At 46.4% G+C, this 25,709-nt stretch overlaps 1 protein-coding gene across 8 annotated transcripts; it reads right to left on the bottom strand.

Moving 5' to 3' along the window:
- Window positions 1-32: 32 nt before the first annotated feature.
- Window positions 33-21,575, bottom strand: THRAP3 (thyroid hormone receptor associated protein 3). 8 transcript variants are annotated; one of them, XM_039729126.1, is made up of 14 exons: window positions 21,489-21,570; window positions 21,062-21,120; window positions 16,975-17,057; window positions 13,924-14,127; window positions 13,306-13,466; window positions 9,471-10,376; window positions 7,333-8,073; window positions 6,623-6,795; window positions 6,066-6,177; window positions 5,748-5,832; window positions 3,290-3,474; window positions 2,522-2,714; window positions 1,774-1,923; window positions 33-1,506 (listed from the first exon to the last, which is right to left on the bottom strand). In XM_039729126.1, exons 5-14 carry the CDS (start codon window positions 13,440-13,442, stop codon window positions 1,285-1,287), a joined length of 2,904 nt encoding a protein of 967 aa, XP_039585060.1. In that variant the 5' UTR covers window positions 13,443-13,466; window positions 13,924-14,127; window positions 16,975-17,057; window positions 21,062-21,120; window positions 21,489-21,570; the 3' UTR covers window positions 33-1,284. The 8 variants fall into 8 exon arrangements, with proteins under 8 accessions (XP_039585060.1, XP_039585061.1, XP_039585056.1 ...); XM_039729127.1 differs by lacking the exon at window positions 21,489-21,570 and adding an exon at window positions 17,314-17,560; XM_039729122.1 differs by lacking the exon at window positions 13,924-14,127 and having other exon boundaries at window positions 21,489-21,575.
- Between the last annotated feature and the right edge of the window lie 4,134 nt (window positions 21,576-25,709).

The following is a 25,709-nucleotide window of genomic DNA, read 5'->3' as shown; positions in this document are numbered from 1 at the left end:
CCACCCAAACTCAGGACACAAACCAAGCAGAGTTACACCTACGACTTATTTTATTGTATTTTATTTGCATAAACAAACTTCGGGGCTTTGCTAAACAGGAACTGTTCAAGTCAAAACAAACCAAACTCTAGCTGGTGTGTGGGGAACAGCACAGCAATCCTGGGGAGAGGGACAGGGGGAGCACGGGCACGGCTGTGCCTCCCCGCCCAGGCTCACGACCTGGCCGGGAACCCTCCACAAACTGCTCCAGAATATCTTTAGAGATAAAAAGAAATGCATCCTAAGGGCCATCCTCAACCAGCTCAGGAGGAATCTGCCTTTTGGTTTTATAAAAAGATTAATAAAAAATATTGAAAAATTCTCATCTCATTATATTTTTCCCCAAGAAGAATTCGGAAGTTCCTTAGAAAATTGTGTCACCTTGGAAAGGGCACTCGGGTCACAACCAGCTGCAGGGAGGAGACACAAATGCTACAAGCAGTTTGGGGTCCAGCACACACCAGGCCTAATAGTGAACACAAACAGTGGCCAGAAGTAGGGTGTAATTTTTTTTCCTCTTTTAAACCATGCTAATTTTGTTAACTTCCAACATAAAAGGAAAACAATAATTTTTAAAAGGCCCTAAACTCAACTGTTACATTAAAAAAAGTTTAAAAAAAAAAAGTCATAGCAGTTTGGTCCCAACAAATGAACATTTAGATGTTTACTCACATGCTTCATTATTTTCTTATTTATAAGAACCAAAAATAGTTTCCAAAATTATCTCTGAATTGATGCTACTACGTATGTAAAGGCCTAAAATAAGCAGAATTTAGAAAATTGAATACACAATAGGGGAGGAAAATTTGAGCGGGCGAGTGAACCCCCGACTATCACTGGGTCAAATTATAAAAGAGAAACAAAATGTCAGGACAGGCGAGGTCAGGTGGGCACAAACTAAAACCACATCGTCCTCAAAGCCTGTTAGCAAAAAATAACCGACCATCCATAAGGTCACAGAGAAGGGAAAATCTGGGGTCTCACCCAGCGCTTGACCGTATCCAGTCCAGAAGGGAAGTCTTTGGGAAGAGAAACTCCAGGAGCGGATCCGAGCGTAAATGATGGATCAGTCCCAGTCCGTGCTTGGGGAGGCTGAACTCTGGAAATGCAGTTAAACAACGTCGGGATGGTTTCCGAGCTGCTCTCCAGGGCTCTGCTCAGCACGTGGGGATCACCCTGACACCCCAGCACCAGCCTGACCCCTCCCCTGCTGCCAGGGCTCCCAGCACCGCGCGGACCCCGCGGCTACTCGGCCGTCGTCTGCAGGGCGTCCTTTTCCTCCCGGTTTTCCGTTCCGCTTTCGTCGTCTTCGATTTCTCCCTCTTCCCCACTGAACTTGTCATGAGCCCACTTGGGGCTGGTGCTGGACTTGCGGAACATGAAGCGGCCTCTTCCCCGGGGGAAGGCGCCACGGCCGCGGCCCCTGTTCACCCACTTGTCCGTGCCCTCGCCCTCGCGGTCGTCGTGCTGCACGGGAAGCCAAGGACAGCAGGTGAGACAGGCTGGCACCGCCCTGCACCGCGCCTCGGCCACCGCCCTTGGGGATCCACTTAATGGGAGCCACTCCACGGGGAGCAGGAACGAGCTCTCTTTAGGCAGGAGCCAGCAGCCTCCCGTGAAGCGTCACCCGAAGCCTTACCTGGTGTGGCAGTGACAGCGGGTGCTTTGGCCTCTAAAGCACCTGAGACCTGACACAGCCGGAGCACACGGGTGTCTCAGCACCCAGGTACGTACCAGGTAGTATTTCTTGCTCTTAGGTGTGTACTCAGGGTCCCACTCCTCCTCTCTGCTGCGCTTCTGGAAGTCGTTGTTGCCGCCGCTGTTGCTGTTGTTGTTGCCTGAAAAGTTTCCTCTGCCCCATCCTCTCCCTCGAGCTCTGAACTGCTGCAACAGCAACACAGAGGAGAAAAATAGAACAGCTGCAGAGGCAGAATCCTCCCACCCCAGCCAAGATGCCCAACATTCCATCCAAAACACCTCTCAAACCTACCACTAAAGCAAGAGGACAGCTTTAGCATGGCCGTATCACCACCAGCACGCATGGTTTTGGGGTTTTAGTTCATCTGATCACACACAGCACATCACAGCTCCTGTAAAGCTGATGCAGATCACCTACAGGCATTTCCAGGGCAACCCCAAGCAGACGAGACCCCTCTGTACACGGACTGCACACAGGAGCGTGGCCAAACCCCAGTGGAAGCACAGCGTGTGCCCATCGGGCTGCTCAGCATCACTAATGCACAGAAGCTTCCAGGCTTTGTTCTGCTCCTCCCATCTGGAGTTTGCTGCCCACAGCACACCCCCAGCAGCCTGGTTTATGCCCCAGACTTTGAGTGATTCCACTGGGGCTCATCACCCCAGGGGCTCCTCCTCCAGGGCAGCTTTAACTGAGAACACACAACAGCCACTTCCTGCCCACTCTGGGAATCAACCCTCAGGGCACAGGTGGAGACCATCTGGGGCAGGGGTGGAGAACACTTACAAAGGTTCCTCTCGCTCTTCCTCTCTCATTTGGACCAGAGAATTCCTTAGTCCCAAGCCGGGACTTGTCAAAGCCTGTGGAGCTCTCCTCCCTCTCCTCAGTCTCCTCGGGATACTCCTCTGCTTTGACTGAATGGGAGGACCACGACGACGAGGAGCTGGACCTGGACCTCTCACGCACCCGTCGGTGTTTCCTGTTCCAGGTGGGAACAGAGGGGAGTAGGACACAACAGCATTAGGCACCCAGCTGTGACCCATCACATACAAAACCACTTCTTTACCACTCTCTTGTCACTGCCATGCTTTCCTTTTCCTACTACAACAGGCTTTAACACAGGGCCCAAGACCTCTCCTGAAGGAACTTGTTGCTCCTTCCTAAGGTGTTTACACCACCTGCTCTCAGCTTAGCATGCACCCATGGAGTTTTAGTCAAATGGAAAATTAAGCTTATAGAAAAGGATTAAATGAACATCAAAGCCAAGTGATTTTAACATGGCTGTTTCTCTCTTGACACAACAGGAACAAGAAGGAAAAGTGACTCACCCATCCTGACACATGGAGCTTTCCCATCTACCTTTTACAATTATTTAGTGTTTCTGAGAGATACAATGATAGCGAGACCACACGCAGAGGGGTAGCTCAGGCCACTGGAGGAGTTATGTCACAGGGGCACAACTGTGTGCACAACTGTTGTACATGGTGTTGTCTCCAACCTGAGCAGCAGAGACACGAGAGGCACAAGGAAATGGCTACTGGGTTTCCTACATACTTTTTCTTTGAGCCTTTGTGACTTTTCTCCGTTTTCTCAGTTGATCTTTCCCTTGAGTGACTTGAATCTCTCGAGTCCACCGACTCCCTGGATTTATCGCGTTTAAGATCTCTTTCCTTATGTTTTTTACGGCGTTCAATATCAAGGCGCAGATCAACAGGGTCGTCCTTGTATTTCCCTTCAGCCTACAAATGCAGAGGAGAGGGAGGGCAGAGTTGAACACAAGGTCTGCAGTGCCCCAGCTCAGCACCATTTACTTTGCTACTGACTGCACAGACTTCTGGAGAACTGGAGTTTAACTGAGCACTAATGAATATTCCACTTTAAGATGTCAAATAATGCACTATTAAAATAAGTCTGCCTTTGTCAGAATTCAATTTTCCTACACTTAAAATCACTGCTTTTTAAACTTTTAATCTCTTCTTTAAACAGCATTAAAATAAACAGTCTGGTAGAGGGGAGGGAGACATGGAGGCTGACATTTATTGTACACCACAGCCAGCAAGGATGTAAACAACTTGGGGATCCCATCCAGCTGATTATGGACCACAAGGACAGTGTGGCAGAGCTCTCTGACAGCCCATGGGTGCACCTGAGGTCCTGCTGACAGTCTCACCTGGGTAGGGGCTAGAGGGAGTTTAATTCCCAGGTCTAGAAGTAACACTCTGGGAGAAGCAAAAGCTCTTTGCTGCTTGGAGCTACCCAGGATTAGTGATCAAGGGGCAGGAGGAGGCAGTGAAAGGCAGCATCCAAGGGGTCTGGGAGAAGGCCAACATCCCATGGACAGGGAGGCATTGCTGTCTGTCAGGAAGATTTATTCAGTGCAGATGCCACCTACAGCTCGTTCCCCTGGGCTGGAGGGCACCGTGTGACAGGTGCCACAAAGCCCCACAGACACACTGTGTGTGTCTCCACAGTCCTGCCAAGTCTGCTAAAGCAAGCTGGTGTCTCACAGGGCAAAAACCCACCAGCTGCATGAAAAATTAAAACTAAATTTACATTGCTAATTAAAAACAAACATAAAAGACACCTGGCAATGCTTGCTTTGAGTTGTATTTAAATTGGTACTTCAAGAAGGGATTAGGAGTTCATTTGGGAAAGGAGCAGTTGTTGTCCCTGCTCCTCCCTTGAGCCCTGTGGCACCTGGGTGAGATTCTGCTGCCTGCCCTAAGTGACAGTGGCTGTGGTTTGACAAACAGGTAACTGGGCAGCAGGAAGCCTTACACCATGTTGGTACCAACACCCAGCCTCAGCTACTGCATTTACACAACACTCATCCTGGGAACTGTACAACTTGATATGCAACATACATCAAATTAATCGCCTTCAATTAAATACAAAAGGATTAGTAATTCTCTAGCTGTTAAATTTTTACTTACATGAGTTTCTAACCACTTTTTTGTTTAAATAAATATGTCAAATAACGCAGGAGTGAAAGCAGGCATTTTGTTTTGGTATTTTGCTCTTCTACTTTCCCCAGGCAAAGAGCTTTAATTTCTACTCTGAGAATAAAACTGCTCCCAACACGATGGATGACAGATAAGTGACAAAATCAGCAGCAGCTCCCTTATGTGGCACAGCAAACACCTATTTGGGTTTGGGAGGGCACGTCTGTTTCACGGAAGGCTGGCGAGCTGTTTGGAAACCACGTTTATAACACACTCTGCCAAGCTGATGCTCAGAGTTCAGGCCCATCAAATCCATCTCACCATCGTCCATGTCAAGCCACAAGTGTGTTTGGAAAAAATCGAAAACAAATATGAAACAAGTAAGGTTTCAGCAGGACTGGTTAAAATCTCTTCAATGTAAATATGTATGAAGGTGAATAAACAAAGGTTAAAATTTTAAACATTTTACGTTAAGCCTTTTTTATGATTGTTTACAGTGAGTGCAATGGCTTAACATTCATCTACTCAGCAAAGCTAAAACACTCAATCCCAAATGCTCTGGATCTAAGACAAGTGCTGAATGTTAAAGTAACAGCAATCAACAGAAATGGCACAGTCAGTTGTTAGAACAAAATTTATCAACTGCTTAATAGTGTATCTGCTTTAGCTGAGCATTTAGTTTTACTTTCCTCTCTTTGACATGCATGTCTTTGAAAACATGGTTGGCAAAATTGCACGTAACAATGGAGTTAATCATACTTACAAGCAGAAAAATATCACAAAAAGTCTCTTCTCTCATCATGGGCACTTGCTCCAAAAATCCTCTCTTTTTTCTCAAGCTCACCTCAATTGACTTTGGGGTCATTTACCATAGTCTAACCACTTCACAAAGGTTGTTGATACATTTTTAATAAAAATTAACCCTTTGTAGTTCATTTTTAGAATTATGCCCATCCTTAAAAGAAAAACACAAACTTAAGTAGAGAGTAATTTAAACAAAAACATCACTGTTAAGTTCATGCCCAATGCACTCATTTTCTTGAATTAAACTAATCAGAGTAACAGTTCACCTTGAAGCCAGGATCTCTGGAGCTTTTCGATTCCTCTTGAGAGAATCCATGCTTTCTAAAAGTACTGGGAGATATATCTATCCTCCTAAAGCAAAAAAGAAACACAACAAAACATTGATATAACCTTGCTCATAAGAAGAACCTGAAAATTTTAGATCAAATGTCCTTCAAAGCAGACCAGTATTTCCAAAGATATTTAGAACTTTTTTTGGGTGAAGCTAGTTATATACTTGAATTATTCTGGAATTATTGCAGAGTTTAAGAAATGAAATCTGTAATACTTCTGCAATGTTAAGACAACGGTCTAATGGCACCAACCTGTGGATTTCAGGGCTCTTTTTGTTTTTAGCTGCATCTTGTTCCATTCCTTTCTTTAGATATTTGGTAAAGCGTTCGTTCAGTGTCATAGCTGAAGACCCAAAGTGATGCTCTGTCAGGGGTTTGAACAAACAATAGCAAAATATCAGTGCCAGTTTTGTAAAAACACAAAGCCCACCCATCCCACAGCTTGTTAAAACCCAGCTGCAGGTCAATGAAGCACTGTGGGGATGAGGTCTAATCCTGCTGACAAAAAGCAGTTTCAATTTTTTGTGTTTCAGTGAAATGAACACAACTTCTTTGAGTGAGTCACAAATTCCTCAGAACACAGAATTCTAAGTCCCAGACTCTGAATATTTCTCAGGTAAAAACAAGAACACCTTCTGCCCGTGCAGAGGAGTATTTATGTAAATAAAGATGATTGTGATCATGCTGCTGCTCTCATCTCTGGAACATCTGCTGGATAACAACTCCAGGCATTTTGAGTGCACAAACCCCACTGATCTGGGCAAGGCAGGAGTGAACCTTCCCCGAGGACACACGGACTCCTGACCCACCTCTTACATGATGGACTATAGTCACTATGTGCTGAGCAAACAGTTCAGAAGGGCTTCGCTGCGACTGAGCCGACTGGATATGATGGAAAATGGAGCGGAATTCCTGCTCCTTCTTGTTGCTGTGCACGAGATCCCGGCACAGCTTCCGCTCCTGAGCCAGGATGCCACTGGGACTGCAAAAAGAAGAGCCCATGAAACAGAAGAAAATGGGTGAAGGGGAGCAATTTAAGGTGTTTAATTCTGCAGGAGCTGGGAGCTCACTGATGGTTTATGCTGTTATTAGGGAGGCACCCACAAATACTCAAAAGCAAGGAGCTCCTTTAAACATTCCTAAACACACTGCTCCAGGTTACTGTGATAATTCAGGCCACTATTCTAATCTGCATGGAGAGTAAGAGTAGTAAAACACATGGCAGATAATCAAAAGGATTTAAGCAGCACAGTAGCTCCCCTGCATAACTCAGCTTCCCTCAGCCAGAAGCCACTGAGTACCTGACTCCATCTGGAGCTCTTCCCAGAGCCTGGTGCATCCTAAACTAATCTTACACAGCAAAGGTTAGGAAAAAGTTAATCTCTAGCTCCCAAAACCACAAACTGTGATGCAATATTGCTTAGCCTTCCTCACACTTGGCAAACACACAGGGATCTCAGGAAGAAAAACAGGAAAAAACATCACTAGTGAGACTGCTCAAAAGCTGTCAGATCCTTACCGTGCCAGATCCTCATCGAAGGAATCCATTCGAATATTGACCTGGGCCTCACGAGTAATGGAAAAGGAGGATTTGCCAGGAGTCAGCCCCTCTACTTTGGTGCCTGGCTTCTCCTTCACCTCGGAAGCCTTCCTTGGTGGAGGGGAAGAGCTTTTTTCCTGGCTTGACTTGTAAGTGGTCACTCTAAAATTCTTTTCAGGTACAAAACCCCTGTGACCAGGTTCAGCTCTCTTGGATCCTGGTCTCTCTTCTTTTTTGGATCTTTCAGAATAGCTTTCCTCCTCCATTTCATCAGGCTTCCTCTGCTTCTCTTTTCCAGGTGGCAGGAACACCACCCCTTCCCATTTTCCTGACCTATCCTCTTCTTGGCTTTTACTTGAAGTTGCTACGACTTTAGACATAAATTTGGGCTCATCATCAAACTCCGAATCTTTCCGGCCCTTTGCCTTGTCTTTCTTGTCCTGCTCATCTGTTTCATCTTTCCCATAATGACCTTCCTTGTGGAACTCTGGGACCTTGAGCTTGTCAAAGTCATCCCTGAACTTGTAGCGCTTGGGCGACTGGCTGCCGCGGTATCCCTTCTCCGAGTCAGCTTTCGATCCATACGAGTCAGATTTTGCCTTTCCATCTGTGGATCCCAACTCAGAGAAATTCCCTTTTTCTTTACTTTTTTCTTTCTCAGCATTTGTTACTTTCTGGTCTTTGTCTTTCCCGTTCTCAGTCTTCTGCTCTTCCAGGTACCTGATCATAAGGAGACATTACAGGAGGTTTCTTATTAGAGCTCAATGAGGTCAATTCTTCAGTTCAAAGAGTCAAACTTCAGAGAACACCAAGCTATGCATGTACTGAAAGCTGCCTCTAGGCCCTAAAACAATTAAAATGTCAAGCACATTACTCAGCCAGAATTCAGACTTTTGTTCTCACTAAATTCAACAAATGTACAAGGAGATGGATATGCAGAACTGATGGAATGAGGCTCAAGGACAAATCAAACCCAGCTGACCCACAGATGCATTGGAAGGAAAAGAGGAACATCTTACCCACTCGGTTTATTTACTTACAAACCTGGTTCAGGAGAACAACACATCAAACCTTTCAAATTGGACTGTTCTGCTTTAAACAACACACTGGAAATAAAAGCCTCAAAAGCTACTTCAAATTTGGGATGCAAGTTTCATAGGTAAGCTAAATATTTCATGACAGACTGCAAACACAAATAAAAGCAAACAGGTTAACAGAGGAGAATATGCTGCTGGGAGAGATAAAACACTTCTGTTGAGAACAATTCAGCTGGTTTATAGCATCTGAACAGTTTTAAAGCATTCACAAATCAAAACCCTGGCTCTGTGGGACAGCAGGAAAGCCTGTGGACACCAGCTCCGTGCTCTGGAAAGCCCCAATAAAGAGTCACTGGAGTTTTTAAAATTTTAAAATTTCATATATCCTTAATATAGAATCAGATCAAACCATCTTTAAAAACAATAAAGACTTGAAAGCACTTGTGAATGGTGCTGTATGTTTTAAAACAAAGTGACACCCTTGGGCACAATCTGCAGTAGATTAATCTAGAGACTGATGGAAGCAGATGCCTTCTGCATGGAAAGCTGTCTTCATTTTAGAGATGTATTTGGTGCTTTAGTTTCTCATCCTACCCACACAAACAGGCACGAGCACTGCAGCTGCACCTGCCTCGGGCTGCTTGCAGCACGATATGCAGTAGGATTTAATTAATTTCTTCTGATTTACAATACCTTAAAATTCCAGAAGGCAACACTAAAAATGTCTATAACCAACACATATGTAACTGAGAAATGTGAGCTTCCAGCTGCCAAGAAACCTCCTTGGGCAATCTTCACTTCAAGTATTCATGGGCTATGAATATTTTTGCAGGGAATATACACAATCTTTAGGACTATCCAAGTCGGGAAACCAATTCCAACTTCCCACAACTCTGGGCTGCCTGTGTTTTTTCCATAATTCAGAAAGGACCAGGCCCAGAGCTGGCAGTATGCTGGCACAGCTTCCTAGCTGGAATCTGCCCCAGTCCCTCACCCTGCTCATGGAGCACCCACACGTGCAGCTGGCTCCTCCAAAGTAACCCAAAAAAATAACCCAGCACCACAAAACACATCACTTGCCTCTTGGAGAAGGCTCCTCCGCCGGGAGCTGTGCCCTCCTCCTTCGGAGCGGCACCATACAGCGAACTGACGGGTGTGGGGCTTTTGCACACCGGGCTCTTTCTGCTGGGGCTCATTCCTGCCGAGCCGTGCTCGAAGGGGCTCTGGTGGGAGCCTCCCTGGAAGGAGGTGGAGCCGCTCTGGGCGGCAGAGCCCATCGGGGACGGGCTGGAGCGCGGCGGGCTCGGCTTCTGCACGGGGCTGGGCCGGGGCGAGCGCCGCCGCACCACGACCGACTGCAGCGGGCTCTTGAGGGCAGGGCTGCGCTCCCGGGGGCTCAGCTCCGACACCGACCCTCTGGACGTGGAGCCCGTGCCATAGCTGCTCACATCTTGCCACGGTTTTGATCCCTCGGACGCTTTGGCGTCTTGAGCCCCCGCTCCTGAAAACTGCTGCTCCTTAGACTCGTCTCCTTGGTTATCGCCCGCAGCCTGGGATGCACGGGCATCCTTGGAGGATGATTTCTTCTCCTTTCCGGACTTACGCTTGGAAGACTCAACCCGACTATGATTCGAGGATGAGCGGGAAGAGGAAGACCTCCTTGACCGGTCAGAAGATGACTTATCAGAATTCCTGGAATGACTTCTGGACCTTGGGGAAGGAGATCTTCTCTTGGGCGAGCGGGAGCGCGACCTCCCCCTGCGAGGGCTGTAGGCCTGCCGGTAGTTTTGCCAGTTGGACCTGTAATTCCCATATCCTCCTCGGTTGTACTGGCCCCAGGGATAAAACCCTCGGTTTCGACCACGGAAATAATATGGTCTCCTGTATCCTCTGTTATGGCCTCTGAAATCACGGTTCTGATAGACTCGTGGGTGGTTCCTTTCTCTGTTGTGAGATGGAGAATAGGATCTTGAACGAGACCTAGAACTGATAAAAAAAAATTACACAAATATTTATGTATAGTTTCTTTTCATAATTTATTTTTGGAGTTTGTTCTTCTGCCACAACTTTTTATTTGAAGATATATTTTAAAAAGACTTGGAAAAACTAATTTCTAAGCTTTTAAAAGAAATTCCTTCGGTTTACCCTTATCTGATTGAGGTATTACACTTTGCTGTGAACAAACTGCAGTGGAAATAACTTGTACCTGTGATCCTGTCAAGTATTTGATCTCAGGATCATTGCAGAGACCATGATAAGCACACACTGCTCTCTATTTTGCTGGGATGAAAATGGCTGCTATCCAGCTTCAGAAAAAGTGACAGAACTCAAGCATCCAGCCCTCAACAGCTCAAGGTCACGGTTATACCTCACCCACAAAGAAGTATATTTTATCCAAATCACACTACTGTTATTGCAACAGACCCCAAATCTCCCTCTCTAGTCCCAACTTCAGACACACTTTAAAATTCCAATAAAAACCTCACTTTTTAGTCAGGCAAGTTCAATAAATGGCTACACCCCAAGAGCAGCAGGGCAGCAGTGGGGAGAAGGGCACGCTGCCCCGTGGGTTTAAGCTCCCAAAGGTGCATCCCATGGCACCATGCCTTCATCCTGTGGCTCCATCCCATGGCCCCATCCCGTGGAGTTCCCGGGCAGGGACAGCTCTGGGACACCTCTGCCAGGCACCACCAGGTGCCGCTGTGGACGGCCCTGCCTGCCTCCACAAAACCCGAATCCAGGAAAGCACAAACCCTGGAAAAACGCAGATTCCAGTGACTAAGTGTCCCAACAGCTTCCCCCATTAAATTGCTGTGGTTGTGTAACTGTTTAAAGGTCCTGCTGCAGCTCAGATGCCAGAGCTACAGGAAGGACTGGCCAAACTAGGAAGTTGAAAAAGAAAAGAGATTTTTCCAAATGGAATTTCAGTAAATAACGTTCATTGGAACCGTTTCCACAGCCCTCTCTTGCATTCCAAGCTCTGGCTCTGACACACACGTTGGTGGTACTCCAATGGACATGAACTTCCCCACACAGATCTCAGTGCTGCTCCTCACATCCCAAACCCCTGGAACCAAGGGAGAACAACCTGCTGTTGGGATTCCTACACCGTTAGCACACATGTGCAGTCAGAGATGAACTTTAGTTCTGTTTTAATTTCTTCCTCCTACCAAACAGGTCACAGTTTAGCAGGAAACTCTTATTCATACTCCAATCATTGCTAACAAACAGCTTAATGACCATTTTAACAGATTTTTCCATCCTTCAAACAAGCAAAAAAAACTTATCTGAGACACTTCTTCATTCAAACAACAGCGACCAGAAGGAAAAGCAGAGAGGAGGAGGCAAGGACCAGTTATAAGAAGCTCTAGTCCAAGGCATGAGGAACAGAGACGCTCAATTTTCAGACAACTGCTGCATCTGTGATCAATTATCAACAAGGACCTGTCATACAACACTTCCAAAATCTGTTCTAGTGATTCAGAGAGGCTGCAGCAGGAAGATTTCACTCCAAAACTTGCAGACTATTTACCAGAAATCTTTTTAGACAAATACAGTAGAAGTTATGCAGTAAAAGAAAAACCAAAAGTGATAATTCCCCCAACTCTGCCAGCCCCCAGAACTGCAGGCACTGCACTGTTCCAGGGCTAAATCCTCAGCATTTACAAGAAGTGAGAAATAAAGTCATAAAGAAAGCAGAAGATATTAGGCAGACTCCAAGACAGCACTGTAACTTAGGAGAAACAGCAAACCTACCAAAAGAAGAATAAAACAATTTGTGGTGCATCCTCAAGTACACAGCAATGGCCTTTCAAGCTGAGATCCCACCAGACCTACCTTGGAGCACATCCCAAGGCCAGGCAGGGGGGCTGGGCCGGGCCGACCCCCTCCATTCAGACTCTTTTTATAAAAAAAGGAATTATTTATAAAGCAGAAGTAGCTTCAGCAGCAGCACAGAGGAAACAATCATGTTTGCACAGGGTGCCTTTTTCTCAACTGCCAAAGCTCCTCCACAGCTAGGAGATATTCCCAAATGAGCACGGATCATTCCAGCTTCTTCTGCACAGGGCTCACTTGGACTCAAGTCTCCGCCTCTAATTTAGTTTTGTCATGTCTTTTCTCCAACTGTACATTCATGAGAGCTTCTGGACTTTCAAAATCTCTAACTGGTAACACTTGCATGTGTTCACAGCCCAGTGGTTTTCAGAATACGTGTTATTCAGATGAGTGAAAAGGCAGGAGAACACCATTACACCCCATCCAACTGGAATGGCTTTGCCAGATGCAGAATGCTTAGCCAAGAAAAAAGGAAAAAAACAACATCCAGGGAAGACACAAGCCTGTAACTGGCCTGCTCAGAAGCAATTCAGGGAGACAAGAACAACTATTACACACATTAATCATTTCTTAAAACTAACTGCAGCAAAATTATCTTTTATCCACTTTATCCCTCCAGGAGGATCTTCCCTATTACCTGGCTCCTGAATGCCGAGGGGAGGAGCAAGGGAAGAATTATCAAGAATACATCAAGAATTGTCCCCATCTTTCACAGCAGTGTCTAAAATTGACACTAAAACTTGTTTGAATTCACTTCTCAGGAGGGTAAAAGCACACAATGACACCTACAAAGACCCTTGAGTGTGGGATCCATTACATTAAAAAAACCAAAGTCTCAAAAGAAAGATCTTGACTGTGCTGACAAGCATCTTACTCTCCTAATTTATTTATTTATTCACAATTTATTCTCCTAAGTGACTGAAACACCCAAACAGCACCGGTTGGCAGGAAACAGCCAGCCACACAGGACGTTATCTGTCCTGGGATCTAATCAAAGTCTTTCCCTGGAAAGGAGCTAAGTGACAAACCACCTGCAAGGGAGGAAAAGCCCTGTTCCACCCTTTGGCTGCACACTCACCTCAGCCTGCGTTTCCTCGAGCGCGAGATGGAGCGGGAACGGGAGCGGGACTTGGAGAAGGAGCGGGAGCGGGACCTGGATCCGGACCTCGAGCGGGAGGAACGCGAGCCAGACTTGGATTTGTTGGTTTTAGACATCTCTGCAAGCACCTGTCAGTGCACCTGAGGGAAACAGGGAAATGGAATAGTTGAGAAATGAAGCATGTGGTTGATAGGAGAGGACAGGCAGCACCTGGCAGGCTGACAGACTCCAGGGACGTGGAGCTTGATAAGGCTGGAAATAGGAATGTTTGAAGTGCCTGCTAGGAACAGATGAATGGTGCTGGGCTCAGAATAGAAGGTTTATTTCAGTCTAAAGAGGAAAACTGCAATAAGAATAAAAGGTTCTAAACCCAGAGTAATCACAAATGAGAGTGGGACAGTTAAAGTACCAAGTTAATGCAGCCTGGGAAGAGGCAGGGCCACGGTGCTGCCTGAGGCAAGGACACCTCTAGAGGCAAACTAGCCCATGGAAGTGACAATTCCATGTAATTGCAGCCACATCCCTGTCTGTGCAGCCAGCTGCCACTGCTTTAAAGGACAGGGAAGAAATAAAAAAGCTTACCATCAAAAAACCCACCCTGTAAACTTTTATCTAAGCTTTCAAAGGCAATTAGAAAAGAGTTGATACTCCAAGACACAGGAATGTGACCCTATTTGCACAGCTCTGCTCAGGTTCAGTCCTGTCCTCTCTGCTTGTGCAGTTCCTGCAGTTGCTGTGATCAGTCACCAGTGTGGATCACCCAGCCAGGAGTTCTGTTGCAGCCAAAATAAATCAGATGTCCTTCCAAATATTCAGAGACAGAAGAGATTACACTGTTGCATTAAATGACTCAAAATAGCTGTAATTATGAATTACCTGGGCTATTTTCAGGCATGTATCCAGGTAAAGGTTAGAAAATCCCTTAGAAGATGATTCAGGGAATAGTCTGACCACACAAATCTTTCAGTTACACCCTCCCTGATTTGTTCTCCTTTACCAATGAGGAAAAGTTGCATTAATTGCATATTCAGGAAGTTATCAACAAACTTTCCACCTAAAATAACTAATGAAAAAGAGCCAGAAATAAAAAGGAACTATGTTAGCACAAAATTAATTATTTTTTTTTTACCCACTGGTTAGAAATAGAGACATTCAGGTACATAAACACAACTGATCAAGTGTGGCTGCTGCTGTTATACCCATTTTAAGGAAATTCCAGAGGACTGACTTGCAATGCCTTCACTTCCAGAGGCTCTCCAAAATTACATATATGGTTACTAAAGGCTTCAACTTCTGCCAGGGCACTTCTAGGAAAAACACAATGCTCAGCACAGGGAGCAGCTGCTGGGAGAGTGGATGGTGGTTCATCACCAGAATTGGGACCTTCTAGAAATGGGAAGTTGATTTTTATTTTAAAAAATCATGTTACATGCTCCTGTTCTTCCCTTTAACTATACTAAAGATGTTAGATCAATTCAACTGAAGTATTTGAATATATTCCACATCAGAAAGCATGCAGAAAAAAATAATAAAATTGATGTTCCTGTTCTGTTAGGAAACAACAGATGTTGTTTTATTCCCTGTTGCCCCAGGGATGAAAATCAAAAGATACCGCCACTGAGAACCAGTTTGTTCTTGTGCTTGGTGATTTTTTCAGAGAAAGAATGTGTGAAAAGATAATTTTTAAGTATTTCCTTTTAATTCACTGAATATGTCTGTTGAACCACTTCCTGCAACACTTCCTACTCTGTTGCCCACAACAATCCAACGCTGAGCCCTGGAAACCAAAACATGGAAAAGGAGAAGAAATGGTAACAGGAACTACTGCAAGATACAGAAGATGTGGCACCAACTCTCAGGAAATCCCAAGAAGACCCCAAAATAGATTTTTAAATTACCACTTTGATCTGCTTAATAGTTTTTGCCTTTCACTTTGATCTACAGCACTTCCCAGCCAAACCACCCTGGTGTGTGCAACGTGTGCCAAACACTCACGTCTTGGATTCTTTATCTCTGCCAACATTTTCAACTTGATTCATTCCTAACATATGAAGTAACTCCTACTAGGATAGAAACAGAGTTGCCATGCTCCATCAGCACTTAAAAGGTTAAACAAACTGCACACTGGAGTCACGTCAGCTCCCCTGAGCTAACTGCAGTTGTAAACTCACTGTGATACACATTTAGTTTTAAGAATGACTGACTCAGATAAAATATGTTCAGCAAAATACCCTCTGAAAGCATCTGTTCTTATAAAAAGGATTTTATATTTTTTAAATAAAGAGGTGCCTGCAAGTGAAGCAAAGACAAACTCTGAGAACAGCAGTGGCTGCTAACCTCCCATTCCCATTTTTCCCCTGCCCATGGAGCTCCTGGAGTTGCTGTGTCTGGCCCCGAGCAGGGACTGCAAGCAGAAGCATTTGCACAGTGCTATAGGGACTTATCCTTAATCTGCCCTGCAGAGTCCCAGTTCCTTCCTACAGCTAGAGAACCCCCAGAACCAGCTCCTGCTGCCCCTGGGAAGGGACAAGGCTGATGCTGCTGCCCGATGCAGATCTCCTCTCCCAGCAGGCAAGCATGACTGCACTCATCTGGAAGGTATGTCCTGCTGGAGGCACTGCCAAGGATTTTCAACTTTTGTTTTTTGGGTTTATTTCCTCTGCAGGCATAGTTCTAAGCTGTCCAGCAGATCTTCCCAAGGAGTGTAGCCCCCCACCCAAAACACCCACAGTTTTTGGATGTGATCTGTGTGCTGAGTTAGAAGCTCTGGTAAGGCACCACCCCCTGGGAAACAGACACCTGACAGCTTGTTCATCTGTCATAAAACCACACTGCATAGAGCAAACTTTGCTTTCTCCATTCCCAAACCCTCAGGGCAATCCAGCAGAGCACTGATGGAAACAATAGAGGAGCAAATGCTCCCACTAAAGCACCACGATGGACTTTGCCCTGAAGGCAAACTATTGTCAGGAAACAGTGGCAGGAAAGTTAATGTTTTACCTCCTGACAGAACCCAAAAGAGAGGCACAACTCTGCTCCACTCTGCAGCAATAAAAAAAGGTCACCACTGAGAGTCTCTCACAGCTGGGCCCTTCCATGAGCTTCCACAAAAAGCTTTGGAATTTAAATGTTCACAATAGTTAAGGAAAACTTTTAAGGCCACTGACTGAAATCACTGCAATGTTCAAGCAAAGAACAAAGCTGGAGGAGGGCACATGGCACAATATGGGATTTAACACTTAGATCAGTGTGACATTTAATTATCTGGCCACTTATGGTATATGGGGGAAGCAGTGTTCTCCTCCCAAAAATCACCAGGCTGTAAATCCAAAGATTAATCAATATAGCATTAAAAAAACAAAACTAGGTACTATTTTTACCAGGACATCCAGGATTTTTTCACCAAATTGTTCTACTTTACCCTTATATTTTGCAGTTACTTGGCAAGACAAGTCCAAACATTCCAAGACACAAGGCTGATTTTTTTCTTCTAAACCTGCTCCATATTTTTTGCACAACAACAATGAAAGCAGAATTTTACCACGAGTCTAACTTGCAGCATGCCCAGAAGAGAAGAGATATAAGAAGGTTTATTACAAATGCCAAGACAGGAAGTTTTTCCTCTTGTATTTTATTTGCTGTGCCTACCTGCTTGAGCAGGCTCACACCTTGCACCCTTCTGTCAGATTTCACCGTCTCAGCTTTGTCAATTATGAAATCAAGAAGAAGACCTGAAATGAGAAGAAAATACACCTTTGTACATGCACTGCTGTACTGCCACCAGGGGTGAACCGGCTGCCCTAAGCTCCTGCTGCACCCAAAAGGTTCATCAGATCCCCAGAGTTTCAGGGAACACACACACCACAGCTGACCAGGGATTTTTCCATGGACTTTTATGGATAATGTAGGTTTCAAAATTATCGTTCATGCTTTCAAAATTTTTAAGTCTTCTTCCTTCCTTGCTCCACCTCCCCTGCCCCATCCCACCTGCTGTGACACACATCTCTGTCAGTGCAGCCGTGCTGGAGCCATTTCTCTCAGGCCATTTGAATGGTCTTACTGGGCTCAGGACTAAGGGTTTTCCCATATTGTTAAAGGAATCCACAAGCCAACAGAAACAATTCTTTTCCTGACAATTCATCCATCAGCATATCGCCGTCATCCAAGGGAGCCACCAGTCCACTGGGAGCTTTTCTGACAGGTCTACAGTTACATTTCACAATCCTTCCATGCACTGCTGGAGGGGTGGAGGTTTTAGAAGAGAAAACAACAGTAAACACAACCTCAGAAATTACTCCATGTTATTAAACCTCTGAGCTAACAGCAAGAATGTCACTTACTCTGTGTTCAGCCATAAAATAGATTTGTTTAAAGGTATTAATTTCTTGTCCTTACTCCACTGAAAAAGCACAGTTTTCAAGTAGCATTGAAACCTTTCTCTGAACTGGTGCTTAAGTCCTGTTCTCTCCCAAGAGGAAAAGTGGTGTTGAAAAGTTTAGTGATTCTTAAATCCTGCTTACCAATCTTGGGAAAAAAGCCACAAAGAACAACACGCCACAGACCTTTTTTTATTATTTTTACTGTTTTCTTGTCCATGAGTCTAAATGTCCTCAAAAAGAAATCTCAGCTTCTATCTTACAAACATCTTTGACTTTCAGCCTTTCAGAGTGGCAGAGTTTGCCATACCCATTATTTCTTGCTTTGTGACCCTTGGGCTCTGGGGTTTTTTGCCTATTTCCCAAACACCACTGTTACCACCAAGTTTTGCTACAATCCCACACACAGAGGTGTCATCCAGAGCAAAACCTGGATTCTCCTTTGGAGAAAAATACTATTCTTGTGCTTAGAATACTATTACAGAAAAAGTAACCACGTCAAGACACAACAGGCAGGAGTAGCAAATCTTTCTTCCTGAGAGTGAAAGGAATTGGGAAACGTGCTCAGTGCTCTCTGCTGAAGTGGAAATCATAGTCCAGGAGTTGCTTATTCCAGAACACTGTAAAGAACATTTCCATGTGCCAAGTCATGGGTCAAATTAAAAACATTGCTGGTTGTCAAAAAGCCTTTTTCCAGGAATCTGTTCCCTGCTTCCAACTGGCCTGTGTTACTTTGTGACTCTTTCCATCTTCCACTCCTTTGTTCGAGGTCCTTGGGGCAGCAGGAGCTGGGATTTCAGCCCTTCCCCAGAGCAGCCAGCTGGCACATTCCAGCTGAGCCCACTCCATCCCCAGGTGTCAGTGAGGATCCTGCACAGGGAGCACCACAGCTTGGAGAGGGAAATGCAGCGTGCACCTCCCTGCCAAGGCAGCTGTTTGTGTTCATATCTGAGCATAAACCCCAAAACACCTGGAAACAAGTGACATGGCTTGTGCACATGCCTCAGACACAAGCGTGGTGTGGTGAAATCCATTACAGTGGTTTCTCTTTATCACAGTGTTTGCAAACACTCAGCTCATAAATATTAAATGTTTTGTAAAAGCTTTTGTAGGAAGCTCTCTGGAAGTGCTGTAGGAAAACAAAAATTTGCTTTTTACTGGCCAGCATTTGAGTGAAGCTGTTGTGGTTTATTTTGCTGTGAGGCCCAAAGCAAATGAGGTGGCACCTCATTAGAGAGCACATTTCTGCCCGAGCCTCTTGGCATCCATTTGGTGTCACCAGCACAGACATTCAGCTCGGGAGGAACAGCTGAATTGCTCCTTCATTTGCTCAACACCCCTCATTATCAGGAAAGAAAAAAAAATAATTCTCCTTCTGCCAGCTCTACAACTCCTAATCCCAAGCCCCAAAACCCAAACAAGATTAGTTCATTTGGAAAAAAAAGGAATAATCCCACAAAATACCTTACAAAGTGTGCTCTGTATAATGAGGCAACAACAATCACTGCAAAAATAAGCTTATAAAGAGTTGCAGCTCTCTCCACGTCCCTGAAGTGCAGCAGCAAGTGCAGAGAGCAGACTCATCTTTGTCAGCTCAGAATCCAACTCTTAACACCTCACTTTCTACTGGATTCTTCCTTTTCAAGCTCATTTTTGGTGCAAGATGCCTTAAGTATGTTCTTGATATCAATGGAACACTTGAGGGGAAGGGAAGAGCCACCTGCACAGCTCCTACAGCCAGCCAGGGAGAAGCAAATTAAAATGTTCATTATAATCAAATTTCTTTTGGGGAACAAAAGCAGAATGATTTCTCTTTCCAGATCCAATACCAGTGTGTTTTCAGAAGATTTATTACACACATTAACTGAAGCTACAGCTACACCTACCGACCTCCTCAGCAAAATATGTCCCAGACAACATTGCTAAAAGAAAAATTACCAAAAACCTAACCACAAAGCAGAGTGTTCTGCTCTAACATGTGCTCAACATGCTTGGGGGAGAACACCCAAACTTATTCTGCCACAGCAAGGGAAACACAATTTGTCAGCAGCAGTTTCAATTTCTCTCTAGTCTGTGTGCTTTCAAAATTAAGATGTTCCTTCAAGCACATTTGGGTTTTCACACCATTAAATTAATCCCTAAAGAAGTTTAACCCTGAGCTCCAGCCCTGGGTTCAGATAATTAGAAGCAGGTTCTGTGGAATGGTTGGAAGAGTATTTACAGGTTCTCGTGAAAAGAACCAATTCTGCAGATTGTAGTGCTGAACAATCCCTTTCCAAATTAATTTGACCAGCTAGACACCCCAATCAGTGACTTTTTGAAACTGGCTACTTGAGAGACACTGTTTTACAAATGTCTGAGCTTAAAAAGTCATATGTTGTTATTCAGACAGTTTAGTGACAGGGAGCTCAAGGAAACAATCCAAGAAAAAGCTGATTAGAAATCTGGGTGCTTTTGTTACAGAAGCTGGGCAGCTGGAATTTCTGTTAAACACAGAAGAAAACATCCATAATTTTTTTAAAAAGGGAAAAACCTATTTCATCAGCTTTTCCCCTCCAAATTTACACAGCCTGGGAAAAGCAGATGAGGTCTTTCCCCAAACTGATGACTTCCTCACAGCACAGCCCTACTATTCTGGGAATTCGTGCCTGGAGTTCTGCAATCCCCACAAGAAGCAAAAAAAGGTCCAATTTACTCCCCCCAAGAAAACTATTCACAAATTAGTTAACTCAAAGAATTCAAACTCGCGTGTAAGAGAAGTTCCCAGCAAAGGGAGGATGAACTGCACCCTCGAGGACATTTCCATCCTCTCAGGTGTCTGCCAGCTGGAGCCCAGCAGGCGCCACGCACGCTGAAAAACGTGGAAGTTCTGCTTCCAAATAAACAGCAAGTAACAGCAAAACTGCTTGACTGGGGGCTCTTTGGAATTTCTTCAGCAACACACAGTACAGTTACAGCAAAAAAAAATCTCCTGAGGGATTACAACTCTCCACACATTTAACCTATGAAAATACAAACTCCATCAAATTTCATTTATAAGCTGAAAAGAGCAAAACTACTCATACATTCTCAAGCCAGCATTTCATTCATCTCTACCTTAATGGGAATCCCACTACCTCAGGGGAGAACAAGGAAAAGGATTTCCATGACCTGGAATAACATTTAAAGTTAATTTTTTTGTTTTTTAATTGTGGCGTTATTGTAAGGACAAGGCACCAGACCAGGCCATTCCTACACTCTGACAGGCTTCAAACAGAGAGAAATGCCTGTCCACAGGAATCCTGTCCATATGGAATAAGTTTATTTGAACAATTATTTGAACACCTATTTGAACAATTTTCCATGCTACGTTCACGTACCTTGTACAAGTGTCCCATCAAATCTGGTTCTAAACACTGCTTCTTTAGAAGCGACTGACCTAAGTAAAAAAAGGAAAATCAAATTTAAACCAAACCAGACACTGGCAAATCCTTTTATTTTAGCAGCACAGGAAAGGATTCTGATTTCAGCCATTCATCTCAGTTTCTCAGTAAAAAAAGGCAGCCGGAACAACCTCATCTAATCAGACAGTGCATATACAGGTCTTAACTCAGGAAACCAACCTCACACAGAGCCCCACAGGAACAATTCCTGTAATTATTTCAGGTGTAAATTACGATGTTCACCACGCCACCTGGTATCACATGTCCAGCCCCGTGTTAAGGCACAGGCTAGTTAACATCATTAACGCTGAGCCCCAGTCCCTGGAGGACTGAATTCCAGCCTGGCACCCCACAGCCCCATCACCTTTGGTGCTCCCAGGGGGGCTCCTTGCCCCACTCTCCTCTGCTGCTCTCACCCAGCCCCAGGCAGGAGCAGGAGCAGCGCTCGGCCGAGCCAGCCCCGCTCCCTGCGGTCCCAGCAGGGGCTCCCGGGGGTTTGCACACCCACCTCACCCTGTAAATCATGGCAGGCTAAAAATGGCCGGGTGACGACTGTGGAGGTGAAATGGTGAGCAGGGCACTTGCTCTGGATCACTGCAGCCGTGGGCAGGGCTGTGCTCAGGCCTCACTCTCGCACACCAGGGAGGCACAAACTGTGTTCAGGTGTGACAGGAGCAAGGACAGGGACAGAAAACCCCTCCTTGGGTGGGAAACAACCCCCAGAGCAGCCGGCTGCCATCTCTTTGTGCCACTAGCTTCACTTTTTTTTTAAGGCCCGGCAGCTTCCGGTTACCATGGAGTGAGGCAGCGCAAACACCATTCCCAGCTGGCATGAAATGTGATCCCGTGATTTCACTATTCATAGCTGTGACATGATAAAGCTAAATTAAGCAGGAACTCTTCACTTCTCCGAGCTCCCGGCAGTGACTCCCTCAATGCTCAGGCTCTCCTAACACAGTTTCTCTGTGAGGAGGAGAAGGATGTTTCCTTTAGGGTAGGAGACTCCAGACCCACACACCCAGCCTGACATCCGGAAACAAAATGGCACCGGCTCCTTCCCAGGCACAGATCTGTCCTGGCACCAGCAGGAACAAAGACCTGAGGAGCTGCTGGGGCCAAATTTAACTTCCTGATCTTGGGACTCACTACAGAATCCTACAGAGCAGTTTAAGCCTTGTTCCCAGGCCTGTCCAGCAAGGGCAACACCATGGGCAGCTCAAGGGGCACCGGCACAGCCCCACTGCCGCCAGCAGCTGTCACACAGCCTGGCACCATCACCTGGCACAAGCTCCCCAGGGAGCCAGAACAGCTCCTGTAATTGCCACCACCACTCCTCTTTATTCCAACATCCATGGCCTGAACTATGTGGCTAAATATCCTGAAATTCCTGCCTCACCAAAGAACTCCCTGTACCGCCGTAATTCTGAGGCAACCACACGACCCAAACCCCACATCCCTGGCACGTGCAGCCATTAAACACAGCTCAGGATACTGTAAACTTTTCCAGAAATGGAGAAAAAGATCAAGGGCTTCATGGCTGCTCAAACAATTAACGAGTTCCAACATGACAAACTGTCCTTTCACAAAGACAAAGCCAAGTGAGTTGAAAAATACTTAAATTTCTGGCAAAACCACTCTATTCCTTCAGGGACACAACTTGGGAACATCATGGCCTTACAATGAAAAGCATCCTCAGCCTTATCCAGTCCAGCTCAGCACTCCCTAGGCCTCCCAAAGCAACATTTCTCTGACAGCAGAGAAAGTGGGAACAGGTAAACTAAATTTAGATCTGCTGATGTGCATGGATTGTCACTTTGTTTTATAACCGTAACATTTTTGTTTTCTAATAGCAACACTGATACCAGAAAGGGTTCACCAGCTTTCCTGCACCTCACTGTGAGCCCACATGCCTGGCCTGATCCAAATGACCATTTTCTTTAATAATTTACACATTTCCTGACTCAAATCAGCTGGAGAAAGCAGCAGACAAGCTAAATGATATTATCATAACCCCATCAGCAGAATATCCTTTTTTTTTAACAATACACATAACAAAGCCTTACTTCCATGATAAAGAACTGGAAGTGAAGGTCAGGGCACATGGCTGGTCCAAACCCCAGTGCCCAGGGAAGCCTTTTCCCAGACAGCACTTGCTGAAACACTGAGAGCAGAACTGTCTTCCAGAGACACACAATTCACAGAGAGGCAGGGAATTAGGAAGGCTGGGAAACAGCAGGAAGTCAGCAGGGTATAACTCAGCAGAGACACGGGCAGGACACTGCAGACAAAGAACAGAGCAGGGATCTGGGGCTGCTCCACCTGCTGCTGCCAACACAGCCTGGGTGAACTTGTGGCTGCAGCCAGAGCACCACTGCTCGTCACAGCACCTCCTTCCCAGGGCCAGGCCATCTCTTCACAGATTCATTTGGGTTGGAAAAGACCTCCAAGATCATCATGTCCAGCCTGTGACTGCTCCCCACCTTGTCACCCAGCCCAGAGCACTGAGTGCCACATCCAGGTGCTCCTTGGACACTTCCAGGGATGGGGACTCCCAATCTCCCTAGGCAGCCCCTCCCTTCCAATGCCTGATCTCCCCTTGCAATAACCTGACAGGTAAAAGGTTTCCTCTTTGGATCTCTGGACAAAAAGGATGTGAAAATGAGATAGGAGGCAGCCCTGCACCTCCCTCATCCCACAGGCAGCACTCCCAGCTGGAGGGGAAGGGCTCAGACCCCAGAACTCTGCACGCCCCTGTGAGCAGACTGCAGCATTTCCAAATCATACTCATGTGAACACACACCCAGGGCACATCCACCAGAGCACTGCCTCAGGAGCTGCATTCCCAACCTTCAGCTGCCCAAGGACATTGGAGGAAACTGTTCCAATAAAGTTCTTACTTGCCTTCCCTATTCCTGCTGAAGTAGGGACAATAATTCCTAGAAGGATGCAATTCAAAAATATGTAGCAGCACACAAAGAAATGTTAGGCAAAAATCACAAGGCCCAAGACCCTCAAGAGGATCCTATGACACAAAAACGTACATTTGCAAAAGCTCTCTACAGTAACTGTCTTGTTTTGTCCTTTCATCTGCTGTGAGATTGTGCAACCCATAAGAAAGGTCACAAAGCCAGCCATTTCCTCACTGCATGCTGGGCACCTGTGAAATTCCAGAGCAGCCATGGAAGCCACTGCTGTATCCTAGCACTTGCTTTCCTGTGCCTGCACTGACTCTCTCTTTTGGGAACCTGGGAGGCAAAGCTCTGAAACACCTTTTGGGTGAGTGGAGCCAAGGCTGTGACACCCAATCCCTGCGAACTCTCCCAGCCCAGCACCCACCAAGGGCACAGTAAAGCCCCCCCGAAATGTCACACACCAGCAGCACTGACACAGCACCTGCCCCTGCTCCCCATGAGAGGGAATTCTCAGGACTCCTTCCAGAGAGGAACTGGATGATTTAATTGTGCTCTCAGGAAAAGCAGCCTGGAAAAGTCCATTTGCTGATGTGACCCTGCTGCTGCAGCAATAAAGGCACCAGCTACAAGACAACCCAGACCATCTTCCAAATGGTTTGAAATTGCTCATTTCAAGCAACAAATCTGTTCTTGTGCCACAGCACCTGGCACATCGTTGTGCACATAAAAACCAAGGAGTCCCCCACCTCTGACAGGTCCTGAGAGGGTGGTGTTGCACACACCACACACACACGAGTTCACCTGCTCCTCCCAAGGCAGGGCACGGGGAATGGCTTCACACTGAAAGTGGGTTTGGATTGAAGGTTAGGGAGAAATTCCTCCCTGTGAGTGTGGTGAGGCCTTGGCACAGGTCACCCAGGAGCCCTGGAGGTGTCCAAGCTGGGACAGTGGAGGGTGTCCCTGCACACAGCAGGAGTGGGATGAGCTTTATGGTCCATTTCAACCCAAACCATCCCACGATTTGGTGATTCTAAGGAGCACTGCCCACTCCAGACTTACCACGTCACTTTCCACACAGACACCCAGAACCCCATCCAGGGGGAAACACAGCGACAACCACCTTGGGCAGGCTTTGAAACGCGTTTTTAGAAACCCCAAACACGTTCATTTCCCCAAAACAACGCCAACTAGCAGAAAAACCCTTTATGAGTACACGGAAAACGAACACCCAGGCTTCACACACGTTCCTGAGCCCCTAAAACGCCTCTTCTGCCACATCGCCTCAGGTTCAGCCCAACTTCACGGGGAAAGCGGGCGGCGAGAGAGCCCCGCTCCTCCCGCCGCGGCGGGAGCCGCACACGGCGGGGTGATGGCCGCGGCTCCCTCGAGGCGCCGGGCCCCGCCCGCCTCCCCGGCAGCACGCGGAGCCCCGGACACCGGGATGGCACCTCCGGGGCAGACCGAGGGAGCGCGGAACCCAAGGGGCGCGGGCGGAGGGCAGGGATCTCCGGGAGCGGGACAGCGGAACGGGCGGCGTGAAGCACCCCGCACCGCGAGCGGCTCCGGGAAAGGCCGGGCGGGCCCAACCGGCCCCGGCGCCGCGAGGAGGAGCCAAGGCCGGCCCGGGCCTACCACGCGGCGCCGCCGGGGCCGGGCCGGAGCGCTCCCGAGCG

The sequence above is a fragment of the Passer montanus genome, unplaced genomic scaffold (genome assembly GCF_014805655.1).
Source record: "Passer montanus isolate IOZ18808 unplaced genomic scaffold, ASM1480565v1 scaffold68, whole genome shotgun sequence".
NCBI lineage: Eukaryota > Metazoa > Chordata > Aves > Passeriformes > Passeridae > Passer > Passer montanus.
This window is presented reverse-complemented; position numbering and strand designations above follow the sequence as displayed.